General features: G+C 41.5%; 1 protein-coding gene across 9 annotated transcripts in view; it reads left to right on the top strand.

Moving 5' to 3' along the window:
- The window catches only part of LOC136872446 (photoreceptor-specific nuclear receptor), a 310,883-nt gene that overhangs the window by 221,373 nt on the left and 64,096 nt on the right, over positions 1 to 25,414 (top strand). For all 9 annotated transcript variants that reach the window (XM_067146265.2, XM_067146264.2, XM_067146262.2 and 6 more), the window contains one exon: positions 12,324 to 12,438. In XM_067146265.2, the coding sequence (XP_067002366.1) occupies positions 12,324 to 12,438 (115 nt within the window). The remainder of the gene's footprint in view (positions 1 to 12,323; positions 12,439 to 25,414) is intronic.

Raw genomic sequence — 25,414 nt, 5'->3', positions numbered from 1 at the left:
TGCTGGGGCTGTACCTTAATTAAGGCCACGGCCGCTTCCTTCCCACTCCTAGCCCATTCCTGTCCCATCGTCGCCATAAGACCTATCTGAGTCGGTGCGACGTAAAGCAAATAAACACGAATAATAATAATAATCTTTAATGGCCTGTGACCTCCGAAGGGGCCTAGTGCAGGTGCCTCTATGAGGATGGGGCCCTACCTATGACAAATTCAAATGATTAAGGCGGCACACACTTCTAGCCCCTGAGCCATCGGAATTAACCAATGGAAGTTTAATCCCCGACCCGGCCGGGAATCAAAGCCGGAACCCCCTAGACCGAAACCAGCATGCCACGGAGCTAAACATAATAATAATAATAATAATAATAATAATAATAATAATAATAATAATAATAATAATAATAATCTTACGTCCTACTAACTACGTTTACGGCTTTCAGATAACTTTCTTCACTGTTACTCAATCAAACCAAGGAATTTATCATGGGGTTATATGAAAATATTTGAAATGAATGTATCCTCTTGGAAAAGTCTTATTATTAGCAACATAACACAGAACGCATCTCAATTCAATATACATTAGTGTCTTTAGTGGACAGAACAATTCAGTTTAATCTATATATATATATAAAATAAGAGTTTTCTCTGTACATTGCTCAGAATTTGAAAAGAATGGTATTTCTGTATCGGTCATGTCTACAGTAACTAGGAAATGCACTTCTTTATTTTTCCGTTATGTCTGTCTGTCTGTCTGTCTGTCTGTCTGTCTGTCTGTCTGTCTGTCTGTCTGTCTGTCTGTCTGTCTGTCTGTCTGTCTGTCTGTCTGTCTGTCTGTCTGTCTGTCTGTCTGTCTGTCTGTCTGTCTGTCTGTCTGTCTGTCTGTCTGTCTGTCTGTCTGTCTGTCTGTCTGTCTGTCTGTCTGTCTGTCTGTCTGTCTGTCTGTCTGTCTGTACACGCATCACTAGAAAACGGCTAAAGAGAATTTAATAAAAATCGGTATGCAAAGTCGGGGAATAAGTCTCTACAATCTAGGCTATAAATAATTTTTATTCACGCTGAGTAAAATGGTAGTTTATGGGAAGGCCTAAAACTTAATTACTAAATATTTACATTATTAGCGGTCCTATCTCATTGAAAGTTGGTATGCAAATTCTAAGAATGAGCCCCTACAATCTAGGCTATAAATCATTTAATTCACGCTGAGTGAAATGGTAGTTTAGTGGAAGGCCTAAATGTTAATTCTCGAATATTTATATTGTTAGTGGTCGTATCGATAAATACTACATAACCAAAGTTATATAGAATTAAATTTCCGACCATTTATGTCTTATACATTTTTTCCGTACCGGCTATGATAACACAGACATTCATGAATGTACTTTTGTTGCTAAGTCCATATCAACGCCGAGCCGCGAGAAAATGGGTTAACAGAATTTAATGAAAATCGGTATATAGAGTCGAGGAATAAGAAACAACAGTACAGTCTAAGCTATAAACAATTTTATTCACCCTGGATGAAATTTTAGTTTAGGGGAAGGCGCCTAAAATATACTTTTTAAATACCTGTGTTATTGGTCCTATCGAAAAGTACTACATAACGAAAGTTATAGAGAATACAATTTCCGGTAATTTATGTTTTATTCAGTTTTAACGTACCGACTATGATAAGAGTGGTATTTCAGAGTTGGAAGAAAACTAAATGTGAAGGCCTACAATGTCGAAAGCGCATAACATTGACCAAAAATAACATTACATTGACCATTGTTTGTTGTAATGTTCTTTGTCTCTTATGCTGCCTCTCAACTCCGATAGATGGGATTACTGCTGCGTACCGAGAATAATAGCCTGACTGAATATTGGCGGGAAATAGCTGAGGAGTTAGAAAACTTTCTTCTTTAGGATGCCGTTCCTCTGGTTCATACATTTTCTGATACTGCTGGTACATAACATACCAGTTCATCATAGTATTCCAGCTATTCGATCCCTACTCTGACGTACTGTTTTGAATGAGCAGTGGGCATACTTAAGGCAGAGACTGTGTTGTAGTAGTAGTAGTAGTAGTAGTAGTAGTAGTAGTAGTAGTAGTAGTAGTAGTATGGCCTGGTCTAGAATAACAATTAGGGCTATTCCAAATTATAGCACCACAATTCACCAAATAACTCAAAATTCAAACCTGAAAAGAGTCGTTTCTTAAGAAAAGCTTCGTCCTCTTCATTTTTATTAAATTCTACATTCATTTTATTCCAAATTAGCAGTGAAGAGGGAGTTTCTCCTCTGGCTTGGAGGAAAAATTTGCCTATATGTCAGATAGATTTTTCCGCCGCCAGTGTAATGAATTGATACTTTCCGACTCATCGGGTATTCCTAGGAAACAGATTAGTAAAAGGGCATAGTTTTTGCCCTGGGAGTCGCCACTATTCGACTCCCTCCCCGCCTAAAAGGGACGAAGAAGAGTGTTCACGGCTCTGCGGCTTGGTCATTCCAGCTCTGGAACAATGGACGGTTAGATCGGCAGCTTAGTCCTGTTCGTTAAAAGTGAGAAAATGTGTGGTTTTTCATTTGATCGAGAATTTCGTATGAAAGCATTGCTTTTAATCGCGCCATTCCTACTGACGTCATTGTAATGACCTATGTTCATTTCAGTTGGAAAAAACTACTAAGAAAGTCTTTCTGAGGATGTAAAAAGGCAGGTGGAGAGTGAGTGTCTACAATTATAATGAAAGATCCCCAACCTGATTGTGACTGATGATATGTGAAAATATACAGTGAAAATTCTCTGACTCAGTCTTCACGAGAAAAGATGTTTGGTGACTTCCCCGTCGCGTTTCTAGGGTAACGTTAAGAGCTATGCAATTTCATACAATCTTGCTCACAACGTGTACACTATCTAACCTAGAATTCTGTGTACAATGTATAATTCCGTAGCGAAGCACGGGTACATCAGCTAGTAAAATATAAATCACACACGCAAATAATAAAGACAAGGTTCAAAGGCAATTTCTTTGATGACGCAGGAATGGATGCGGGCTGTACATGGTTTCCATTTCAAACTGTGTAGGACAAAAGCCTATTATGACCCTAGACGTAGATGTGTATGTGAACGATGTAATAGATATCATTTGTTAACGTATCTTAAAAGAGCGAAATCAGTAAATACGTTTTGCACGGAAGAACGAGATTTTTGTGGTTCAGAGGGATACAGCTAAAGTAATTAAATTTATTTCACGGCGTAAGGCTACTTGCCTGCAACAAGGGAATGCATGAATTATTACAGAAAGTTAAATAGTTCTCTTAACAGGGGACGAATTGTTTTTATGAAGGTATTTACTTCAGGGAATCAAATTATCCTATTGACTGACTTCAAAGAGGATGTAAAACTTTTATATTTGTTGTAGTCGTCGTTGAAGGAACTATCAATGAGCGTATGGATGATTAAATTTCTGTCGACTCCTCGTGTGGTCGCTGAGATTCTGAGACACGCAGGTGGACAGCCTCTCTCTATCAGCGTCTTGTCGGGACGTATTTGTTTCTTGGCTCTCTCTGGCATTGTCAATCAATCAATATTCTAAAGGCTAATGCCTTTTCGATGCAACCACTCTTTCCTTTCATTGGCTGTTCGTTTCAGTTCCATGTAATTGACACAACCTAACCTCTTCTTGATGTCGTCCTCTGCCTTTCTTTCCCAGCACTTTCCCTTCAAGAATGTTAGTGATGAAAGTATTGTGTCTGATGACATGTCCAATAAATTTTAATTTCCTGTTTTCCATCTCGTTTAAAAATCTTCTCTCTTCTTTAACTTCCCTCAAGACTTCCAGGTTGGTTTTTCTTTCCGTCCAGCTCGTTCTGGTCATTTTCCGCCATATCCACATTACAGCAGCTTCAAGTCGATTTCTTTGTAATTTACCCCGAGTCCAACTCTCACTTCCATACTGAAGTGTACTCCATACAAATGATTTTTCAAAGGATTTTTTGACATCTATATTCGTGTGTGTGCTGGTTAAAATGTTTTTCTTGCTCATAAATGCCTGTTTTGCCAATGCTATTCTTCTCTTTACTTCCAGGAAGCATCTATTATCCTCTGTTATCATACTACCAAGATAACAGAATAATTTCAGCTGATTCTGACATTGTGCAGTTCCATATTTTTTAATTTGATTTTTCTTTCTGGGATAAAAACTAAGTTTCAGGTATACATTCAGAAATTACAGCCAAACAGACGATTATACAGATAAATATGATATTTTAATTTCGTCTGTCTATTTCCAGCCACGTGCAGCCCTTGTAAGGCAGACCCTCCGGCGAGGGTGGGTGGCATCTGCAGTGTATTGGAAACTGCGTGTTAGTGTACTGGAGGATAGTTTTGTGTGTGTTGAGGGGAGGTTGAGGACATTATAAATACCCGGTCCCCAAGCTAGTGGAATTAACAATTTTAAGGATAAAATCTCCGAACGGTCGGGAATCGAACCCGGGGTCTTCTGAACCGAAGGTGACTACGCTGGCCATTCAGCCAAGGAGCCGAAGAATACAGTGACGTTCAATATGGAGTGGACAAACTGAAGTACACAACAACGATCTTTCTTTAGACGTCTGTCAATTAGTTGGACTTCAAACTCCAAGGCAATTAAAAATATTTGAACATTTCATTAATATTCTATCACTAATGGAGTTGATCTTACAACGCCTATTCAAAAAAGATTTCTCATACTTGTTTACTTATGTCACATGTATGAAGTTTCTTCTCCAATAACGCCGAATTTTCTTTTTACCACTGCTTTCTTTCTTTCTTTCTTTCTTTCTTTCTTTCTTTCTTTCTTTCTTTCTTTCTTTCTTTCTTAATCCGTTTACCCTCCAGGGTTGGTTTTTCCCTCGGACTACACGAGGGATCCCACCTCTATCGCCTCAAGGGCAGTGTCCTGGAGCGTGAGACTTTGGGTCGGGGGTTACACCTGGGGAGGAAGACCAGTACCTCACCCAGGCGGCCTCACCTGCTTTGCTGAACAGGGGCCTTGTGTGGGACGGGAAGATCGGAAATGATAGGCAAGGAAGATGGAAGGAAGCGGTTGTGGCCTTAAGTAAGGTGTCACCTCGGCATTTGCCTGAAGGATAAGTGGGAAACACGAAGAAACACTTCGAGGATAGCTGAGGTGGAATCGAAACCCCCTCTATTCAGTTCATCTCCCGGCGCTGAGTGGATCCAGTTCCAAATTTCAAATTTCGTGGCAGATACGGGAATCGAATCCGGGCCTCCGAGGGGGGGGTTGGAAGCTGATCAAACTAACCACTACACCACCATTTCTTAGCACTGCATTGAGCCCAAGTATGTAGGAACCAAACTAACGGGCCCTGTCCTTCAAGAATTATTTCATGGAGCTGAAAGGAAAATTCTTGTCAAGAAATAACATCGTTTGAAAATTGACAGGCTTTTAACTTGATGTGCACAGCACTAGTGTTCCGCTTGACAGTCCTAGATCTTTGCTTTTCAGTAGGAGAATGTCCAGCACCTATGTTGGAAATTTCTACTCATGCCAAGCATGTGGACGTCGTCCTTTACGAATTCGACTGAATCATAAATGCAGCAGTTGCCAGTCCAGAAGACTCAATCTTTGACTAGCATACTTCCATCAGATATCAGATACAAAGTGGCTACAAACTTGAAGAAGACGAAGAAACAGATGACAGGTACTCAACAACTACCAAACCACCATTGTTTTATCACTCCTCGTCTGAAATAAAGCAAGAGCCTCGTCCAGAGAGTAACGCTATTGTTTGTCGCTATCAGTATCGACTTGATGCACAGAGCAATTCATGCTCGAGATGGATCAAGAGCGGGGAGCCTTAAGCGTCACCAGAATGACTGGTTTTTCGGTTGTGGTACTGCGGTGTGGAAGAGAGAGGGACCTCACTACACTATTATTCCCATGAACACTATCATGATAGCTGCTTTAAAAGGATCTAATTCGTCATGCGACCCGGCTGACAACCGGCGCTTTTGCGGTTCCAGGCTGCAAAGTGTGAAATGTGCTACTGGGCATGTGCATGTAGACAACCAGGCTGCATGTGCGAAATTTGCGACTGGAAGAACAAAGCAGAATGTGGCTACTTGGAATGTGAGAGGACTTTTAGCTTCAGGAAAACTTCTGATAATACAAGAGCTGGAAAGGTATAATATAGGAGTGGCTGGGCTAAGTGAAACTCACTGGAAAAATTGCCATTTTAGAAGTGGTAATCATTCGGTCTACTTTTCTGGAAATGAAGAAAAAAGCAGTAACGGGGTCGCAATTGTGATCAGTGACAAATTGAATGGCCTAGTGAAAGGATATAAACCTGTTAATGACCTCATTATAACATTAAGTCTTAAATGCAAGCCACTTTCAATCAACATCGTTCAGGTTTATGCCCCAACAGCGGATGCGTCTGATGAAATAATCGACCGCTTCTATCAAGATCTTGATGCTACTGTTTCAGCTTTTCCAAGCAGAGAAATAACTATTGTAATGGGAGACTTCAATGCCAAAATTGGTTCAACACAACATGATGAGCATGTCAGAACATTGATAGGAAGATACGGAATTGGAGAAAGAAATGAACGGAGGAACAGGCTTCTTGAGTTTGCAATTCAAGACAGGTTCACTGTAACTAATACAGTCTTCAAGCATCACATACGGCACATGTACACATGGACTTCGCCTGATGGTCAATATAAAAATCAGATTGACTACATCTTGATCAGTTCAAGATGGAGGTCTTCTGTAATGGACACCAAAACCTGTCCAGGTGCAGTATGTGGCAGTGATCATCAGCTTCTTAGAACAGAAATAAGAATAAAACTTCAAACACCAGTTAAAAGATCACACAGGATACCACAAGTAGTTAATATGTCGTCATTCAAGGAATCATTGGCGCGAAGAGCCTCCATATTACAGGATCCAGTAACAACTGCAGAAGGGCAGTGGAATGTGACTAAAAACTGGATAGAGTCCTCTTTGAATGAATCTCGAGTACCAAATACTAGAAGGCAACAGTGGATCTCTGACTTGACCCTTCAGCTTGTAAAAGAAACAAGGTGCCTTAAAAAATCTGGCATTAACACTAAAGAAAAAACAGAGCAAATGTCTGATCTTGATAGAAGGATTCAGTCTTCTTGTAGAAGAGGTAAGAGTAATTTCCTTAGTAACATTTGTTTTGAGATTGAAGACCATGCAAATCAAAATCACAGGAAGAATCTTTTTAACAAAATTAGAATAATCACTCTAGAATTCAAGCCATATTCCTGGAATATACAGAACTCACAGGGTGATGATGTTGTGGATATAGAGAATGTTCTGGAAACATGGAGATTGTACTGCCAGGATCTGTACAGTAAACAATGCACAAGACTAAGTGAAGATAGACAAACAGTCAGATCCTGAACCTGACATCCTCCGAGATGAAGTAGAAATGGCTTTGAAAATGCTGAGACCGGGCGAGTTGGCCGTGCGGTTAGGAGCGCGCAGCTGTGAGCTCGCATCGGGAGATAGTGGGTTCGAATCCCACTGTCGGCATCCCTGAAGATGGTTTTCCGTGGTTTCCCATTTTCACACCAGGCAAATGCTGGGGCTGTACCTTTATTATGGCCACGGCTGCTTCCTTCCCATTCCTAGGCCTTTCCTGTCCCATCGTCGCCATAAGACCTATCTGTGTCGGTGCGATGTAAAGCAACTAGCAAAAAAAAAAAAAATTCTGAGAACTGGAAAAGCGTGTGGACCTGATGGAATAAGCGCAGAAGTCTTGAAAGCTATAGACGATGCTGGAATTGAAATGCTGTTGAAAATCTGTCAAGCAATATGGAATTCTAGAAGATGGTCCAAGGAATGGGTACAGTCAATCTTTGTCCCAATTCACAAGAAAAGATCGAGGAAAAATGTGGAAATTATCGCTTAATTGCTTTGATTTCACATGCCAGTAAAGTTATGCTTCATATCCTGCACAAGAGACTCCGGGCATTCCTAGAGTATCAAATTCTTGAAGTCCAGACTGGATTCATGAAAGGAAAAGGCACTCGAGAACAGATCTTAAGTCTAAGACAAATCATAGAAAAGCCTAGAGAATTCAATGTTCCGGTATACCTGTGCTTTATTGATTACCAAAAGGCCTTCGATACTGTCAAATGGAACCATATTTGGAAAATGTTGAATGACATGGGTTTGCCACTCCATTTGATTGATCTCCTTAAGTCCTTGTATAAGGAAAATACAGCCACTGTGAAGATTCCAAACAAACAGTCTCAGCAGTTTCGTACAAGGGCTGGAGTTCGCCAGGGATGTATCCTGTCACCGTTACTTTTCAATATCTATGGTGAATATGCAATGAGAACTGCATTAGATGGCTGGGGCAAAGGGTTTTCCATTGGAGGATGCAAGATCAACAACTTGAGATTTGCTGATGACACCACCTTGATAGCATCATCTGAAGAGGAGTTGACAGAGCTGATCAAGAGAGTGGAGGAAGCAAGCCTAGAAATTGGATTACGCCTAAATCGACAGAAAACCAAAGTCATGATTGTTGATCGTAAGAACAACAACAGTCCACATATCAAACAGATTGGAGGGTGTGAAGTTGTACATCACTATGCATATCTAGGCTCCTTACTATCCAATTCTGGTAGTTCCAAAGATGAAATAAAGCGTTGAATTGAAATAGCAAAGGTAGCGATGATCCGTCTGCGGAAGATCTGGAAAAATAATATCACCATCAATATAAAAAAGAAGCTCGTTGAATCTCTAGTCTTCTCAGTCTTCTTGTATGGCGCAGAGACGAGGACCATCCTCAAACGTGATCGTGAATGGATAGAAAGCTTTGAAATGTGGTGCTGGAGGAAAATGTTAAGGATTCCTTGGACAGCTCATCGCATGAACACATCAATCCTGAACCAACTTCAGATAAAAGTTCGTCTATCGTGCAACGTCTCTCAGCGGATTGTACGCTACTTTGGGCATATAATGCGCCGAGATGGTGGTCTTCAAAAGCTGATTGTTGAGGGCAAAGTCCAGGGAACCAGGCAACGAGGACGAGTACCAACGCGATGGATTGACATGGTGAACGGCCCCCTACAGTGTTCTCTCAGAGCAACCACATTGAAAGCTTTAGATAGGGAAGAATGGCGGAGTATGGTTCATCGGCTAGAGGGCTGAATATTATGATAGTCACGACACCTCAGTCATGAAGCAAAACGAAGAAGAAAGAATGGAAAAGAATGATGTGATTAAGGACACAGCCTTTTAACTTCAACAGGTGGTGGTGGTGATTATTGTTTTAAGACTAAGTACAACTGGGCAATCATCTTCTACTAACACTAATCAGAGAAAAAGGAATAAGAGGTCCAGTCAGCAAAAGAAAGACAACAGCCACAAAGGGCATGAAAATGAAAGAATGCCTATGCCTCAGAAACCTACTACCGTTTGGGTCGGAAAAGAACAAGAGTTGACCAAGGGAGGTCGGACAGGAACGATTACAGCGAGGAGCTTGTCACAAGTAACTGGAAGCAATGCCAGGACTCAGCTAAAGGCCCTGCGGACGTTGACCCACGCTCCCCAGTCAAGAGCTCCTGGGCCCATTTTAGTCGCCTGTTACGACAGTTTAAACCGTGGATATCCAAGGGCAGATTGTGAATGGATATAAGATACAATATAACACTCAGAGAACATTGGATTTCTATGAACTAGCGTTTCTAAATGCCGAAGCAGTACAGCGCTACTCACTCGGTTCTCCCTGCATACTGCATGGTAGCTACACTGCAGATGAACAACCTGGATGTGCAACTCCCTTGGCACTATACCTTATGCAGTACCACCTAAGAATAAGCGTTAGATAGGCACCTGGAACAAGATACCGATTTATAGGGGTTAAAAAGACTAATTTTCAACAAATTCTCGCTTTCTATTGAGTCGCTATCTGTCGTAAGAAGTATGAAAAGCTTTCGCCTGCATAAGCTGAGATTATATAGAATAATTGAATCGACCGTATACTCCCTGATAAACCAGTATCATTGTTATGTCTACAGCTAAAATCAGCCTTATAAGGGAGGCAGTAAATGTATCCAGTGATAATCTTACGTATGCACTCCCCACCCCCTGTACTGGATAAAACGTCAGAACTTTAAATCCAGAAGACGAAAACAAAATTAGCTTTAAGGCATACTATTTAGCCGACCATAACATCTGAAGTAATTTCAAGTACTATCAGTTTAAAAATAAAATTTTGCCCTGAAAGGTTGCATTTTTAACGTAAGTAAATCTAAATTCTAACCGTCTGCTTCGGGATTCGATTTCGCTACGTTGAACATAGGAGATAAGCACCACACAAGACAGTTGGTCCGTAACTATATCATTAATCTCCTACATTCATCGTTATGCGAGATACCGTGTACAGTATAACAGTTTGTGTACGAGCTAGTATCTCGGAGATATTTATTATCACGATATATTTATAAGTGATACAGATGAGCAGTGTTCAGTAGCCTGTATTTAACCCTTAGGGTGCCAAATACAATCTAATTGCTCTTGGCATATGTCAAACAATGTTTTAATAGTGTCATGACTAATAAGGACGTTCAAGAACCTTCTCTTAAACGTAAGAGTTGTTTTGTAGATCATGGGTGAAGTAAAACGAATATTCTCCAAATCACTATGCATGATGAATGTAAACAATAATGACGTTCAATGGTACGCAGAGCAAGAAACACTGAACCAGATGAAAACATACATTTTTTTACAATTTGGTTTATGTTGTATGTCCGGCGCTCACTTCTCGCTCCGTCAGCCAGCTGCACGCGCGCCTGTGTATCATTCTGCTAGCTTCGACGCGCAGCCCTCAGTGCGCGTGCCTGACCATCGAGTGTAGTATAAATAGGAGCTCCCTTCCTGCTCAATCGCCCACTTGCCCCGGTGTCCAGCTCCAGAATACACCCTACGTCGAGCACGGAGGCTACTCCTCTTGAAAATGTGCTTCGACCAGGTGGACTGAATTTCTGGCAGTACGAGGTTTCACCTCTGGTCACCGCTCCCTTACCTGTTTCCGCTGCCTATGTCCGTAATTCTTTTACAAGCCATTTTCATTCCCTAATTTATGCAAGCTCCCTTAGTTTCGCTAGGTGGAATTTCTTCAATCAATTGAACTTGCTTTTTAGGAATTCAGGCACTTCAACAAACAAGGACTCTCATGAACATTTATGTTAGTGTGCCAGATAGTTCTCGACTATCAACGTGTCAATTCACAAAGACTATCTTTTCGAGATAGAAGTGTATATAAAGACTGCAAACCTGTACATATTGTATAAAGACAGACTTCTTTCAAGATTCAATATTCCTTTTTGCTTCAAAATAAATTTCAGTTATTTGTGTAAATATCATAAAGTGAAGCAATAAAAGTTGTGTTTTGTAAACTTCAACCTTGGTTACAACAGTTTACGTCACATCGACATAGATATGACTTATGGCGACGATGGAATAGGAAAGACCTAAGAGTGGGAAGGAAGCGACTGTGGCCTTAATTAAGGTACAGCCCCAGCATTTGCCTGGTGTGAAAGTATGAAACCGCGGAAAAATATCTTCAGGGCTGCCGACAGTGGGGTTCGAACTCACTATCTCCCGGATGCAAGCTCACAGCTGCGCGGCCCTAACCGCATGGCCAACTCGCCCGGTGAAAATATACCTGAGGCATACTTGATTTGCTGCAAAGGTACAATAAGTATAAAAAAGGCTACTGACAAATTTGGAAAATTTGGAATAAGAAAGGGCTTGGAGGGGAGAAGGAAGCGAACGTGGCCTTAATTCAGGTATAGCCCCAGTATTTGCGTGGTGTGAAAATGGAAACCCACGAAAGCCCATTTGCAGGGCTGCCAACAGTGGGGTTAGAACTTACTCTCTCTCGAATGCAAGCTCACAGCTGCGCGCCCCTTACCGCACGGCCACTTGCTCGGTGTTTTGTAGAAATATTTACTAGGCCTACATTGTTCATTTATCTGCAAAATAAACCTTCAAATTCAAACTAGAAAAATAACAGCATTTACTTCAAATACTGTATTTCGCAAGATATCAAAATTTATATAAATAGTATGCATTTTCGGGCAAAATAGTCTGATAATTTATATAGAGGAATTTTCAAGTTCAGCTGGCACTCAAAGGGTTAAACCATCAATGGTGAACATCAAAAACCTTAAAGAGTATATAAATGCAGGTATTTTTAAAAATATTCCAAGTTGACACTTTCATTTCCCCCCTTTAAGAATGTCCCCTCTTTTTATGTCGCGCCTTATTAAGTACTCAGCCGTGTGTGTCATGTCCACAGCCGTGCAGAACGAGCGACAGCCCCGCAATACAGCCACCATCCGACCAGAGGCACTCGTCGAGATGGACCAGGAACGGGCACTGCGGGAGGCAGCTGTGGCTGTGGGCGTCTTCGGGTGAGTACCACTCCTTATAATATCTATAATATGTAAGGAGCTGGTTGGCTGAGAACTGATCTTTGTTCGCGTTTCTCTCTAGTCAGGCCATTAAAAAAGAATTTAATATTTAGCCTTCACGATTTCATTATACTCGTTTTCATCTTGTTAGGTCGTTTCGAGTACGCATACAGTACATAATAAAAGTTTAACGCCACCAGCGGAGTTCAGTTAATAAACCTACATTTATCTGGCTTATTCCTGTTGGTATACAAATTACACAAAAGAACCATTGAAATATCGAATGAAGTTTATGAATCACAATTTCTGAAACATTTCAATAACCTATAAAAGTACCCCACTTTTGGGGTAAAATAATAATAATAATAATAATAATAATAATAATAATGCCGGGCTGAGTGGCTCAGACGGTTAAGGCGCTGGCCTTCTAACCCCAATTTGGCAGGTTCGATCCTGGCTCAGTCCGGTGGTATTTGAAGGTGCTTAAATACGACAGCCCCGTGTCGGTAGATTTACTGGCACGTAAAAGAACTCCTGCGGGACTAAATTCCGGCACCTCGGCGTCTCAGAAGACCGTAAAAGTAGTTAGAGGGACGTAAATCAAATAACATTATTATTATTAATAATAATAATCGTATGGCCTCAGCTACTGTGTGCAGACATTTCAATTTGACGCCATCTGGCTGTCTGCTCGTCAATTTCGACGTTCCGTTTTACTCTAGGCCCACTAGATGGTAGATAGAGTAAACCGAAACTCTCTTGGGCGTCTGTGGCTGAGATTTAATGAATTTTGTCGGGTAAACACCAAATGTGTCACCAGAGATCTTTTACATGCCGACATCGTACGACATGGAATGTCGAATGGACTTTTCTCCGCCCTTCAAAAATCCGACTATCTCTGCCGGGTTTGAACCCGCTATCTTATCCAACAGAGTGTATACTTCCGTAAAAGCCGAAAGATGAAAATATCACAGGGTCGTTTCTTCTGCATTTTCCACGACAATCACTTCCCAGTTCGGACGGTGACTGTAACCTCAAAGATAAAACACCAGTCAGCGATAATTCTCAATCTGTAACATGTATCGACCCCTGCGATATATTCAGCGAAGCCTGCACTACGCTAGGAGTGCAAGTTCCAAAGATTTTTCAATGCGGAATTTCAAAAAAAAAAAACATTCCCAGAAAAAACGGCCCTATTATACTGTCATCTCTTGGCATTTGTGCCAATATAGAGTCTTTTTCATTCATAATCGATTTTGGCCAGTTATCGACCACGTAAATAACTCTTCATGGTTTCAGTTTTCTTTGGCACCAGTATTCCTTCATTTTCTTGTTTACAGCTTCCAATGTCTAATGTGTGCATATTGTTCCTGAAAGTGCTTCTCTTATGGATGTCATGATCCATGATGTTCATTTCTTGCAAATCCTTCTTGGTGTTAACAAACCATTTGTCATAAGAGTTGCCTTTCCTATTCGGCTAAAATTTTCTTAGTGAGTCTGCCGTCGGGAATTCTTGAAAAATGTCTAAAGAATTTAACCCTTCGTTTGCGCATTGTATCAAAAATCCTGCTGCATGTTTTAGCTATATATTTCTTTGTTACTGCATAATCGGTATGCGTGAGCACATCTTTATGGCCCGAGAATCTCTCTTAAAATCTTTCTTTCCTTCTTCTCTATTTCTTCAATGTGTTTTCTGGTTGTTAATCCTAGGCATTCTGAACCATACAGACACTCTGCTTGGATTAATGTCTGATAGTGTCGTAGTTTAGTCATAACAGAAATCGATTTCTTGTCATATGTGTTTTTCGTAAGGTGGAATGCAAGCTCGATTTTTCTGGCTCTCTACCGGTTTTCTTCTTTATCGACTCTCACCAAGGTACTTGAATTTAACAACTTTATTTACCTTATTCTCCTTTGTTTTCATTTAATATCTTGGGGCTTCTTTAATGTTGGTAATACAGCCTATATGATAGTTATTTAGAAAAATATAAAGCAGCTATATACTTTCTGTAGTTTCGTGAAGAAGTGGGATATTTCGTAAGTTCTCAAAATGTTTCAAAAATTATAACTCTTACACTTAATTCGGTATTTCAATATTTGCATTCCATAATGTATACATCAACACGAATAACCTAAGTCACAAAATATTTTTCTGACCAATTCGTACAATAAATGTAGGACCTGAAGTTCATTCATTCATTCATTCATTCATTCATTCATTCATTCATTCATTCATTCATTCATTCATTCATTCATTCATTCATTCATTTTCGCTGGTGGTCTTAAATATTTGTTAGGTACTATAGTAAGGCTGAAGGGATATTAAGCGCAGAACAAAAATTGTCAAACGGTCACCATTGCGAACCGAATCCACAACCCTCATATTTCATGGTCCATGCTCTACCATTGCACTACAGTAGCGTGAGGCATTATGGCCCTACTGTCAATGATCTGAATTCCAGGCCTGTACTACGCCTAGCACCTCTGTAGAGTTCGTTAGGCGCCACTTTTGTTCCGTACTTAACATCTCTCCTGCATGTAGGCTACGTCATGTGCTCGCACGACCTAATGAAGTGGAAGTCTAGTTCAGGCATTAAAATAATGACGTCTCTAGTTAGATGTCTCCTAACGATTGGACACCGGGATGATCTCGATGACAGAAAGAGAAAAATCACATCTTTAATCCGTCCTGAAAATATTATGTATGTCTACCTCTTAATCCCGTATGAACGGGATGGGGGATGGGAGTGAGATGAATGTATACGGCAGGATGCCCTTCTTGGTGCCAACCTCAGTTGAGTAACTAATAAAGATAAAATGAATTATGGTCAATGAAATTGATATACAGGATGGTAGGAAATAACGTGAACCAGGTATGTGCGCGTTAGAGGGTTGGTCATACTCATACATAATTTACCGGGAGAGTTGGTTGTGCGGTTAAAGGCGCGCAGCTGTGAGCTTGAATCCGGGAGATAGTGGGTTCGAACCCCACTGTTGGTAGCCCTGAAGATGGTTTTCCGTGGTTTCCCATTTTCACACCAGATAAATGCTGGGGCTGTACCTTAATTAAGGGTACGGGCGCTTCCTTCCCAGTTCTAGCCCTTTCCTATCGCATCGTCGCCATAAGACCTATCTGTGCCGGTGAGATGTAAAGCAAGTAGGAAAAAACAAGATAATTTAAAAATATAATTCGATATCTCACGTGGTTGTCATTTTATCAGCTGCTGCAGTTAACGAATCAGATCGCTTCGCGGGCGAATTCAAATGGGTCCGAGGCGGTGTTGCCAAATCTACTTGAGAGCATCAATCGAAGAAACATGGGAGGGATTTGAGCATGAACCGCGTCTTAGCGGGCACGCTACGGTGATACTAGCTGGAAACTGCGATGTGTTTGTGTCTGATGTTGATTTCTCAGCATAGATCTCCAGCCCGTCTAAGCCACCTGCAGATTTAGCAACATCGCCGCGCAAATCCCATTTGAATTCGCTCGCGAAGCGATCTGATTGGTTAACTTTAGCAGCTGACAAAATGACAACTGCGCGAGATATGGAATTATTTAAAAAAAGTTATTCATAAACATGACCAACCCTCTAACGCTCCTGTACTTGGTTCACGTTGTTTCCGACCACCCTGTATATACAAAAAGAATTACGAGAGACAGAGAGAGAATGGATAACAACTCTTCTCATATCAAGACAATTACTACTACGGAAATTGTAAACAGATTTGTGTATTTCAGATCATATAGAAAAAACGCAGGAAGCTTAACCGATGGAATCAGACAAACGTGGCTATAGGAAGGACATCTACAACTAACATAACTAAACTTTCGAAAATCTCAATTATTAGAAAGAACGCCAAAGTACTGTAATATCTGCTATATCACTGATCATTTCATCCCATCCTATGCCTCTGAGACATTGGTACTTCAAACTATATGAACTATATCGTCGCTTTAGAAAAAGTACCGAGGATCTGACAATACTCCTCTTATCAATCAATCAATCAATGAATGAATCAATCAATCAATCAATCAATCAATCAATCACTACTGATTTGCATGTAGGACAGCCACCCAGGTGCCAGATTCCCTATCTGTTGTTTTCCTAGCCTTTCCTTAAATGATTGCAAAGAAATTTGATATTTATTGAACATCTCCCTTGGTAAGTTACTCCAATCCCTAACTCCCCTTCCTATAAACGAGTATTTGCCCAAATTTGTCCTCTTGAATTCCAGCTTTATCTTCAAATTGTGATCTTTCCTACTTTTAAAGACACCGCTCAAACTTATTCGTTTACTGATGTCATTCCACGCCAACTCTCCACTGACAGCTCGGAATATACCACTTAGTCAAGCAGCTCGTCTCCTTTCTCCCAAGTCTTCCCAGCCCAAACTTTGCAACTGTTTTGCAACGCTACTCTTTTGTCGGACATCACCAAGAACAAGTCTAGCTGTTTTTCTTTGGATTTTTTTCAGTTCTGAATCAAGTAATCCTGGTGAGGGTCCCATACACTGGAACCATACTCTAGTTGGGGTCTTACCAGAGACTTATATGCCCTCTCCTTTACATCCTTACTACAACCGCTAAATACCCTCATAACCATGTCCATTATTGTGCTTAAATCTGGTCACACCTCCCAGCCACATATGGATACGAATTCCATCAGAACAATTTTCATTGTGCTCAATTTCCTATGCGAGTGTGTAAAGGTTACACGCCAACATAGTAAAACGAACACAACGAAAATTGTTCTTATCGACTGCATATCCATATATCGCTGGAAGGCGTGGCCAGACTTAAGGAAAATGGTGAATAACAATAATAGTAATAATAATAATAATTTATAAAATAGTAAGAATTTGGAATGAAAACTGAAAGAACACAAGATATCACCAAGAACGCTAGGAAGAAAGAATAGAGGTGTTAAAATAAATTGTCTAGCATTTGCAGATGATTTTGCCTACTTTCAGAAAACCTGAAAAATTCAGCATTACAAGTCAATCTCTTGGAAGAAATAGCCAACAGAACAGGTTTTAAGATATCTGTAGGAAAAACCAAATTTATGAAACTTATAAAAAATGCTCCAGGATTTCTAATAACAGAAATTGGTCGAATAAGGAAAGTAATGAAATTTAAATATTTGGGAGGAACAATTCAAGCTAATGGTTTGGAAAAATCCGCTGTAAAAGAAAGAATACAAAGAGCACACGATATAACTAGGAATATCTATAACAAAATGTGTTTATCTAAAAACCTCAAAATACAACACAACAACACAATAGTCAAACCGGAATGCCTGTACGCGAGTGAATGTCTAGTACTGAATTACTAGCTAAATCTCCGGCTCCATGGTTAAATGCTTAGCGTGCTGGCCTTCGGTCACAGCGGTCCCGGGTTCGATTCCCGGCAGGGTCGGGAATTTTAACCATAATTGGCTGGGTGTATGTGTCGTCTTCATCCTCATTTCATCCTCATCACGACGCGCAGGTCGCCTACGGGTGTCAAATCAAAAGGCCTGCATCTGGCAAGCCGAGCTTGTCCTCGGGACACTCCCGGCACTAAAAACCATACGCCATTTCATATCATTTGATGGCATCCACCCTGCCAGCTTGTGAATTTCAACGTTCAGTTTAATTCTAAAAGATGGCACAGAAACGGATCTTTGTTGGACGTTCTATGACAGAGGGGTTTTCTTTTTCGGGTAAACATGAAATATGCCACCAGAAATATTTTGCACGGCAACGTACGATATGAAGTACCAATGGACTCTAACAGGTTTGAACCCATGATCCTGGGATCCACAGGTTAACAATCTACCATTGATTCCCAGAGGGAGCTAGTTGTTAGGTGCGTATGGTATCTGTAATTACTTGTCCTGATTCTAAAATAATCAACAGTTACCTTTAGGAGAATACTGAGGCAATATTTGCCTTGAATTAGAGTGAGGAAGACAAAGGAACACAATTCGCGGGTGGTCGACGGTGGGATTTGAAATCTTTTAAATCCGGGAATTAAACATCTAGTAACTCTAAGCTCTCAACCAACTGGGGTGGTATAAAACAAATGTTGCCGAGCACTAGATTTAAACTCGCGCCTTTTTTCAGCTATAGATACAACTCAGATCGCCCTTCCGGTTAATGACTGTAACCACGCAGAATTCCATCGCTGATTCTCCAGCTAGCACAGTCCTTGCTTGGATGTGGCTTGTGTTTCCAGCGCTGGGACCACACATTTGCTTTGTACCAAAATGGACTGAAGAGGTGGCTTTGTTCACAATCAATAGCTCGTTGGACCGTACTTCAGAGGATCGTGACCCGTAAAACACGCTTGAGGCGCCATCTTTGACACATGTGTCAACAAGCCTGCCTTCTGTTGCTATTGTGTCAAAGGCAAAGCCTTCGACCAACTGAATCAATAATCGATAGTTTCCTCCCGACTGCTTCTGCACCTGCTGTTCGCCTGAGCTGCTAGGGACACAGTCAAAGATGATCAGTAGTCTTCTTCACGAACCATTGCGTCTCCTACAAGTTATGTTTATTGCGGAGGTATTATCTCCTTTAATACCTGGAACAAAAGTTTTGAAAAAAATGACCTTTCACAGAGCTCGAATCCAATTCCTCTTCTGTCCACACGGGTATGTTAACCGATTGTTCGCGCACGAGGAAATCATACCACACCGGTATATGCAGCTTCTATATATTGGCTCACTATCTATATTGTCCGCCTCCGTAGCGTGACGGTTAGTGTAATTAGCTGCCGTCCTCGGGGGCCCGGGTTCGATTCCCAGTACTGCCAGAAATTTAAGAATGGCAGGAGGGCTGGTATGTGGTTGAAATGGTACATGCAGCTCACCTCAACTGGGGGTGTGCCTGAAAAGAGCTGCACCACCTCGGGATGAGGACACGAGGTTTTTTAACTATCTATATTAGTTAATTATGTCTGAAAATCTACTGGATCTTCTTCTTCTTCTTCTTCTTCTTCTTCTTCTGTTTATCCTCCAGGTTCGGTTTTTCCCTCGGACTTAGCGAGGGATCCCACCTCTACCGCCTCAAGGGCAGTGTCCTGGAGCTTCAGACTTTGGGTCGGGGATACAATTGGGGAGAATGACCAGTAGCTCGCCCAGGCGGACTTACCTGCTATGCTGAACAGGGGCCTTGTGCAGGGATGGGAAGATTGGATGGGACAGGCAAGGAAGAGGGAAGGAAGCGGCCGTGGCCTTAAGTTAGGTACCATCCCGGCATTTGCCTGGAGGAGAAGTGAGAAACCACTGAAAACCACTTCCAGGATGGCTGAGGAGGGAATCGAACCCACCTCTACTCAGTTGACCTCCCGAGGCTGAGTGGACCCCGTCCAGCCCTCGTACCACTTTTCAAATTTCGTGGCAGAGCCGGGAATCGAACCCGGACCTCCGGGGGTGGCAGCTAATCACGCTAACCACTACACCACAGAGGCGGACAATCTACTAGATAAGAACTGAAATATTGCCCTTTTAGTATATAAATTTCGCACAGTTTAACATCGATGAAAAAATATTGCCAAATATGAATAACCACAGGCTGTCTCGAGTCAGGAATGGAATTAATGAAACCCCTATCTAGCGACGAGGATAGGAATTGTACCGGCTGACGAGCGTGTCACATTCCTCTGGGGAAATGATTAATGACTGACGTACAAAATGAAATGATATTGGAGAGTGTTGCTGGAATGAAAGATAACAGGGAAAACCGGAGTACCCGGAGAAAAACCTGCCCCGCCTCCGCTTTGTCTAGCACAAATCTCACATAGAGTGGCCGGGATCTGAAACACGTAACCCAGCGGTGAGAAGCCGGAGGCTCTAGAATACGATGATATATCAGAAAATATTTTATAAACTGCGTCATCTTGCGGGATGAACAATTTTGAGTGAATGGAGAGTCAGAAACAAAAAGGCATCTAGTAAGATATATTTTATGTACATTTGTGCAGGGTCTCCTCTAGCTTTAACAAAGGTCGATGCTACCCATCATGTTAGATTTTGTGCAAATATGTAGAGAGAGTTGATTGTAATCGTTTAAAAAGGACTTAGCCACACCAAACTTCCTAAACATAACGAAGTATTTAAAAAATATGGTAATGAAGTCATTTCCAATCAAAAGTATGAAGAAAAGCTTTTTTTTATTTGGTAAACGGCCTGCCTCTTGGTCTACCACGAGGAGGCCCCGGGTGTTATTCCCGGCCACATTAGGGATTTTACCTGCATCTGAAGGTGGTTCGAGGTCCACTCAGCCTATGTGATAACAACTGACGAGTTATCTGACGGTGAGATATCGACCCCAGTTTAGGAAGCTAAGAGAAGAGAGGATTCGGACCATGCGTCACCTTGTAATCTGCAGACCTTCAGGCTGAGCAGTATTCGCTTTGTAGCCCAAATGAAATGGTGTATGGCTTTTAGCGCCGGGAGTGTCCGAGGACATGTTCGGCTCGCCAGGCGCAGGTCTTTTGATTTGACGTCCGTAGGCGACCTGCGCGTCGTGATGAGGACTAAATAGTGATGAAGACGATACATAGGCTACACCCAGCCCCTGGTCCAGCGAAATTAATCAATGATGGTTAAAATGCCTGACCTTGCCGGGAATCGAACACGGGACCCCTGTGACCAAAGGCCAGCACGCTAACCATTTAGCCATGGAGCCGGACTTTGTAGCCCATCAGCGCTGTATGACCATGTTGTTTCTTTGTTGTTGTTTTAAATGTACGTACATCACTATAAACAGGGGAGAGAATGGGGAAGTCGGACCATTCGAAGAATAAAGGTATCGATTAAAGAAAGATAAGGGCAACGGAAGCTGTGAAAATAAAAAAATGTCGGGCTGAGTGGCTCGGACGGTTAAAGCCCAACTTGGCAGGTTCGATCCTAGATCATTCGATGGTATTTGAAAGTGCTCACGTACGTCAGCTCCGTATCGGTAGATTTATTGGCACGTAAAAGAACTCTTGCTGGATGAAATTTCGGCACCGCGGCGTCTCCGAAAACCGTAAAAAAAGTTAATGGGACGTAAAACCAATACCATTATTATAAATGAGACGCCCTATGCTGATCAGAAGAAAACAAAACTTGATCCATAAAGATGGGATGGGAAGTTGAAAACTAGAAACGTGATACAAGCGGAGGCAGTGTTTAGCTCAGCTAGACATCTCGAAGTTGCCTCTTTATTCTCGCAATGTGAGACCTCATAGAGTCGCTAGCTGGTTAACGTCGCTATACACAGATAGTTTATAACATAAGTGACGATGGGGTAGAAAAGGACTACAATACAATTAAGAAGATTCCAGTAGTTGCCATAATTAAGGTAAAATTGCGCATTGTGTGGTGTGAAAATGGGTAAGCACAGAAAATCGCCTTCGGGAATATGAACCTAAAACGAGGGTGTCAAATTTCTCTATAGAAAAATCAAACTATCATAATATGTCTTATAATGTCTCCCGGCCATGGTCAACGGCAGCTAATTTCATATTGCCGCCAGCCATTAGAGATAGCCTGTACGGTTGCTAGGTTACACTACCGTGAGACATTTTGTTACATGATAGTCGCAGTGATGATTACTGCTTTAAAAGAAAGTACAGCTAGGCAAATATTCTCTATTAACACTAATCAGAGAGAAAAACGGAAGAGATCCGACACTTCGAAAAATGAAGGCATCGGCCCAAGAAATACAAAGGCCAGGAAGGGCGTAAATATGGAAAAAACACCCTAAGATTCTTAACCTAATACCGTCAGGGTCGAAAAGAACAAGATTTGACCAAGGGAGGTCGGATAGGATAGATGAAAGTGAGGAGTCTGTCGCAAGTAAATGGAAGAGATGCGAGGACTCAGCTAAGGGCCTCGTGGTTGCCAAACCACCCTCCCAAGTTAAGAGCCTTGGGACCCCTTTTAGTCACCTCTTACGACAGGCAGGGAGCACCATGGATGCATTCTACCACCCCCATCCACGGGGCTATGTTACATGACACTATTTCGTTACACAAATTTTCGGATGCCCCTGAGCTCTAAGACATATCTATGTCAACAAAGTTTACAGGTCACTGAAACCGAACGCGCTGTCAGCTCGCTCGGTCTATTTTTATTTATTTATTTATTTATTTATTTATTTATTTATTTATTTATTTATTTATTTATTTATTTATTTATTTATTTATTTATTTATGCAAGTTGCTTTACTTCGCACCGAAAAAGATAGATTTTACGGTGACGATGGGGTAGGAAAGGGCTAGGAGTGGAAAGGAAGCGGCCGTGGCCTTAATCAAATTACAGCCTGGTGTGAAAATGGGAAAGCACGAAAAACCATCTTCAGAACTGTCGACGGTGGGGTTTGAACCCACTGTCTCCCGAATACAAGCTCACAGCTGCGCGTCACAATACACATGGCCAGCTCGGTCGCTACTGGTCTACTTAAATACACGTGATACATTTCAGAGTAGTTATGTTTTTATAAAGAAAAATATGCCGATGACCTCTTTTTAGAAACAAATGTCGCATTTACGTTTTAGAAGCATTAATGTTTATTTAATAGGCATGATTTTTAAAATCATATTTTCCATGTATAAAACTTTATATGGACATTTCCTTTCCCATTGTTACTGTGCGTATGACGACAACAAATAGGGCAAGTAACAGACCTGGGGGGCGTTTCAGGCCTTGCGTTGTGATGCTAATGAGGAGTGTAGAGCTGTAAACCCTGTCTGGTGCATACAAAAAGCGAGGATGCATTATATTAATACTCGTACACATCTGGTGTGCTCTGCTGTGGATTTAAAAATTTGCCTGTGATTTATTGGAAGCTCTCACAGCATTATATCACGGCGTTCAAATTGTTATTCAGTTGATGATGAGATAAATTTCATCGAGAGAAAAAAACATTAAGAGATCGTACTCCCTGTTCATCTAGTAGGCCTACTACGAGGGTTGGGGCATAAGTCACTGTGAATATTTTTATTGGCATGGATGTGAGTAGGTTTGTCAGGTGTAGGACACGACGCGACGAAACTGTCATCCATGAAATTCTTGTGTTACATAATGTTCATTCTCAGAGTACAGCAACCTTCACGGTAAACTCTCCAAGTCGTCCCCTAGATTATCCGGGAATATGCGGGAGACATCGGATACCAGTCGCCTCACCATGTGTGAATTTTGCAATCTCATGTTTCACAGCGTTACCACGGTCCATTCGAGTCCCAAACCGTCCCCACACAATTGTTCTTTCCCTTTGGAGATGAAATTAAAATCGCACGGAGATAAGTCCGGTAAGCAAGGCGGGTGTTCCAGTACTTCCAACGCTATTCTTGCCTGGTTACATTCACTTTGTATGGAGCCTGATTCATTACTGCTGTTCCATCGCCCTGTGCACGGTATCAATCCAATACACCGCCATCTCGCGCTGTGCCCATGTACTATGAGTGTCATGCTTTTCTGGGAATATGCCCATTGCATGGTAATAGCTTGAAAATGGCAGCAAAAATATAGATGCTATGTCTTATGCCCCCTCCTCGTATACAGTACTGTGCATTAACAAGGAAAACACCAGGCGTGTTTTTTAAATTCATAATTTCACTAACAAGATGTCATTATCCCACTGTAAATCTGTCAAAGTATTATAACCCAAATACTCGGTCAGATGCGAGAAAAAGGGCGCTGAAATATTCGTCGTGGGTCTTATGAATACGCGATATGATCTTCCAATTGGCAGGATAGCTCAGGGGGTTCGCTCCGGATTTGTAGCTTGAAGGTTGCGGGATCGATCCTCACTGCCTGTTCATTTTTCCAATGTCTTTGCTTGCCATTCTATTACAATTTCTTCAATATTTATAAGATGTTTTCAAATTATTTGAACATTCCAAATACATGTTTTAATGAAAACTTTTATTTTTCAACTGTTTTAGTATTTATATGTGACATTTGATTCACTACTGCTGTCCAATCGCCCTATGCGTTGTACTAGTACAATACACCGCCATCTCGTGCTGTTCCCATGTATAATGAGTGTCACGTTTTCCAGGGCATATGCCCATTATATAGTAGTACTCTGAAAATGAGAGGGAAAAAAATAGTTGCTACCTTTTTGCCATTATTTTTTTGCTTACCGGGCTCGATAGCTGCAGTCGCTTAAGTGCGGCCAGTATCCAGTATTCGGGAGATAGTAGGTTCGAACCTCACTGTCGGCAGCCCTGAAAATGGTTTTCCGTGGTTTCCCATTTTCACACCAGGCAAATGCTGAGGCTGTACCTTAATTAAGTCCACGGCCGCTTCCTTTCCACTCCTAGCCCTTCCCTGTCCCATCGTCGCCATAAGACCTATCTGTGTCGATGCGACGTAAAGCAACTAGCAAAAAAAAAAAACTTTTTTGCTTCATTTCTTAGTAAATATGTATTATATTATACCAGTTTTACCCTGTCAGGTACAGTATATTCCTTTTATTTTACAATTGTTTTTAGGCTTGGTTTGCGACGAAACATTGGTAACGATTAACTTAATTGCATTTAACGAATCGGTTTCGAGGGACACCTGTATGTAATATGCACTCTGCAAGTGTAGGATTTAGTGCATAAAAGGAGAAGGAGGAGGCGGGGGCTGGAGACTGACCCAGGGCCTATGAAAGTACCACGAATGAAATGATCACTTTTTATTTTACTTGTTTTACAAGTTGCTTTACGTCGCACCGACACAGATAGGTCCTATGGCGACGATAGGGGAGGAAAAGGCTAAGAGTGGGAAGGAAGCGGCCGCGGCCTTAATTAAGGTTCAGACCCAGCATTTGTCTGGTGTGAAAATGGAGAACACAAAGATCGATAGCTGCAGTCGCTTAAGTGCGGCCAGTATCCAGTATTCGGGAGATAGTAGGTTCGAACCCCACTGTCGGCAGCACTGAAAATGGTTTTACGTGGTTTCTCATTTTCACACCGGGCAAATGCTGGGGCTGTACCTTAATTAAGGCCACGGCC

The sequence above is a fragment of the Anabrus simplex genome, chromosome 4 (assembly GCF_040414725.1).
Source record: "Anabrus simplex isolate iqAnaSimp1 chromosome 4, ASM4041472v1, whole genome shotgun sequence".
Lineage (NCBI taxonomy): Eukaryota > Metazoa > Arthropoda > Insecta > Orthoptera > Tettigoniidae > Anabrus > Anabrus simplex.
This window is presented reverse-complemented; position numbering and strand designations above follow the sequence as displayed.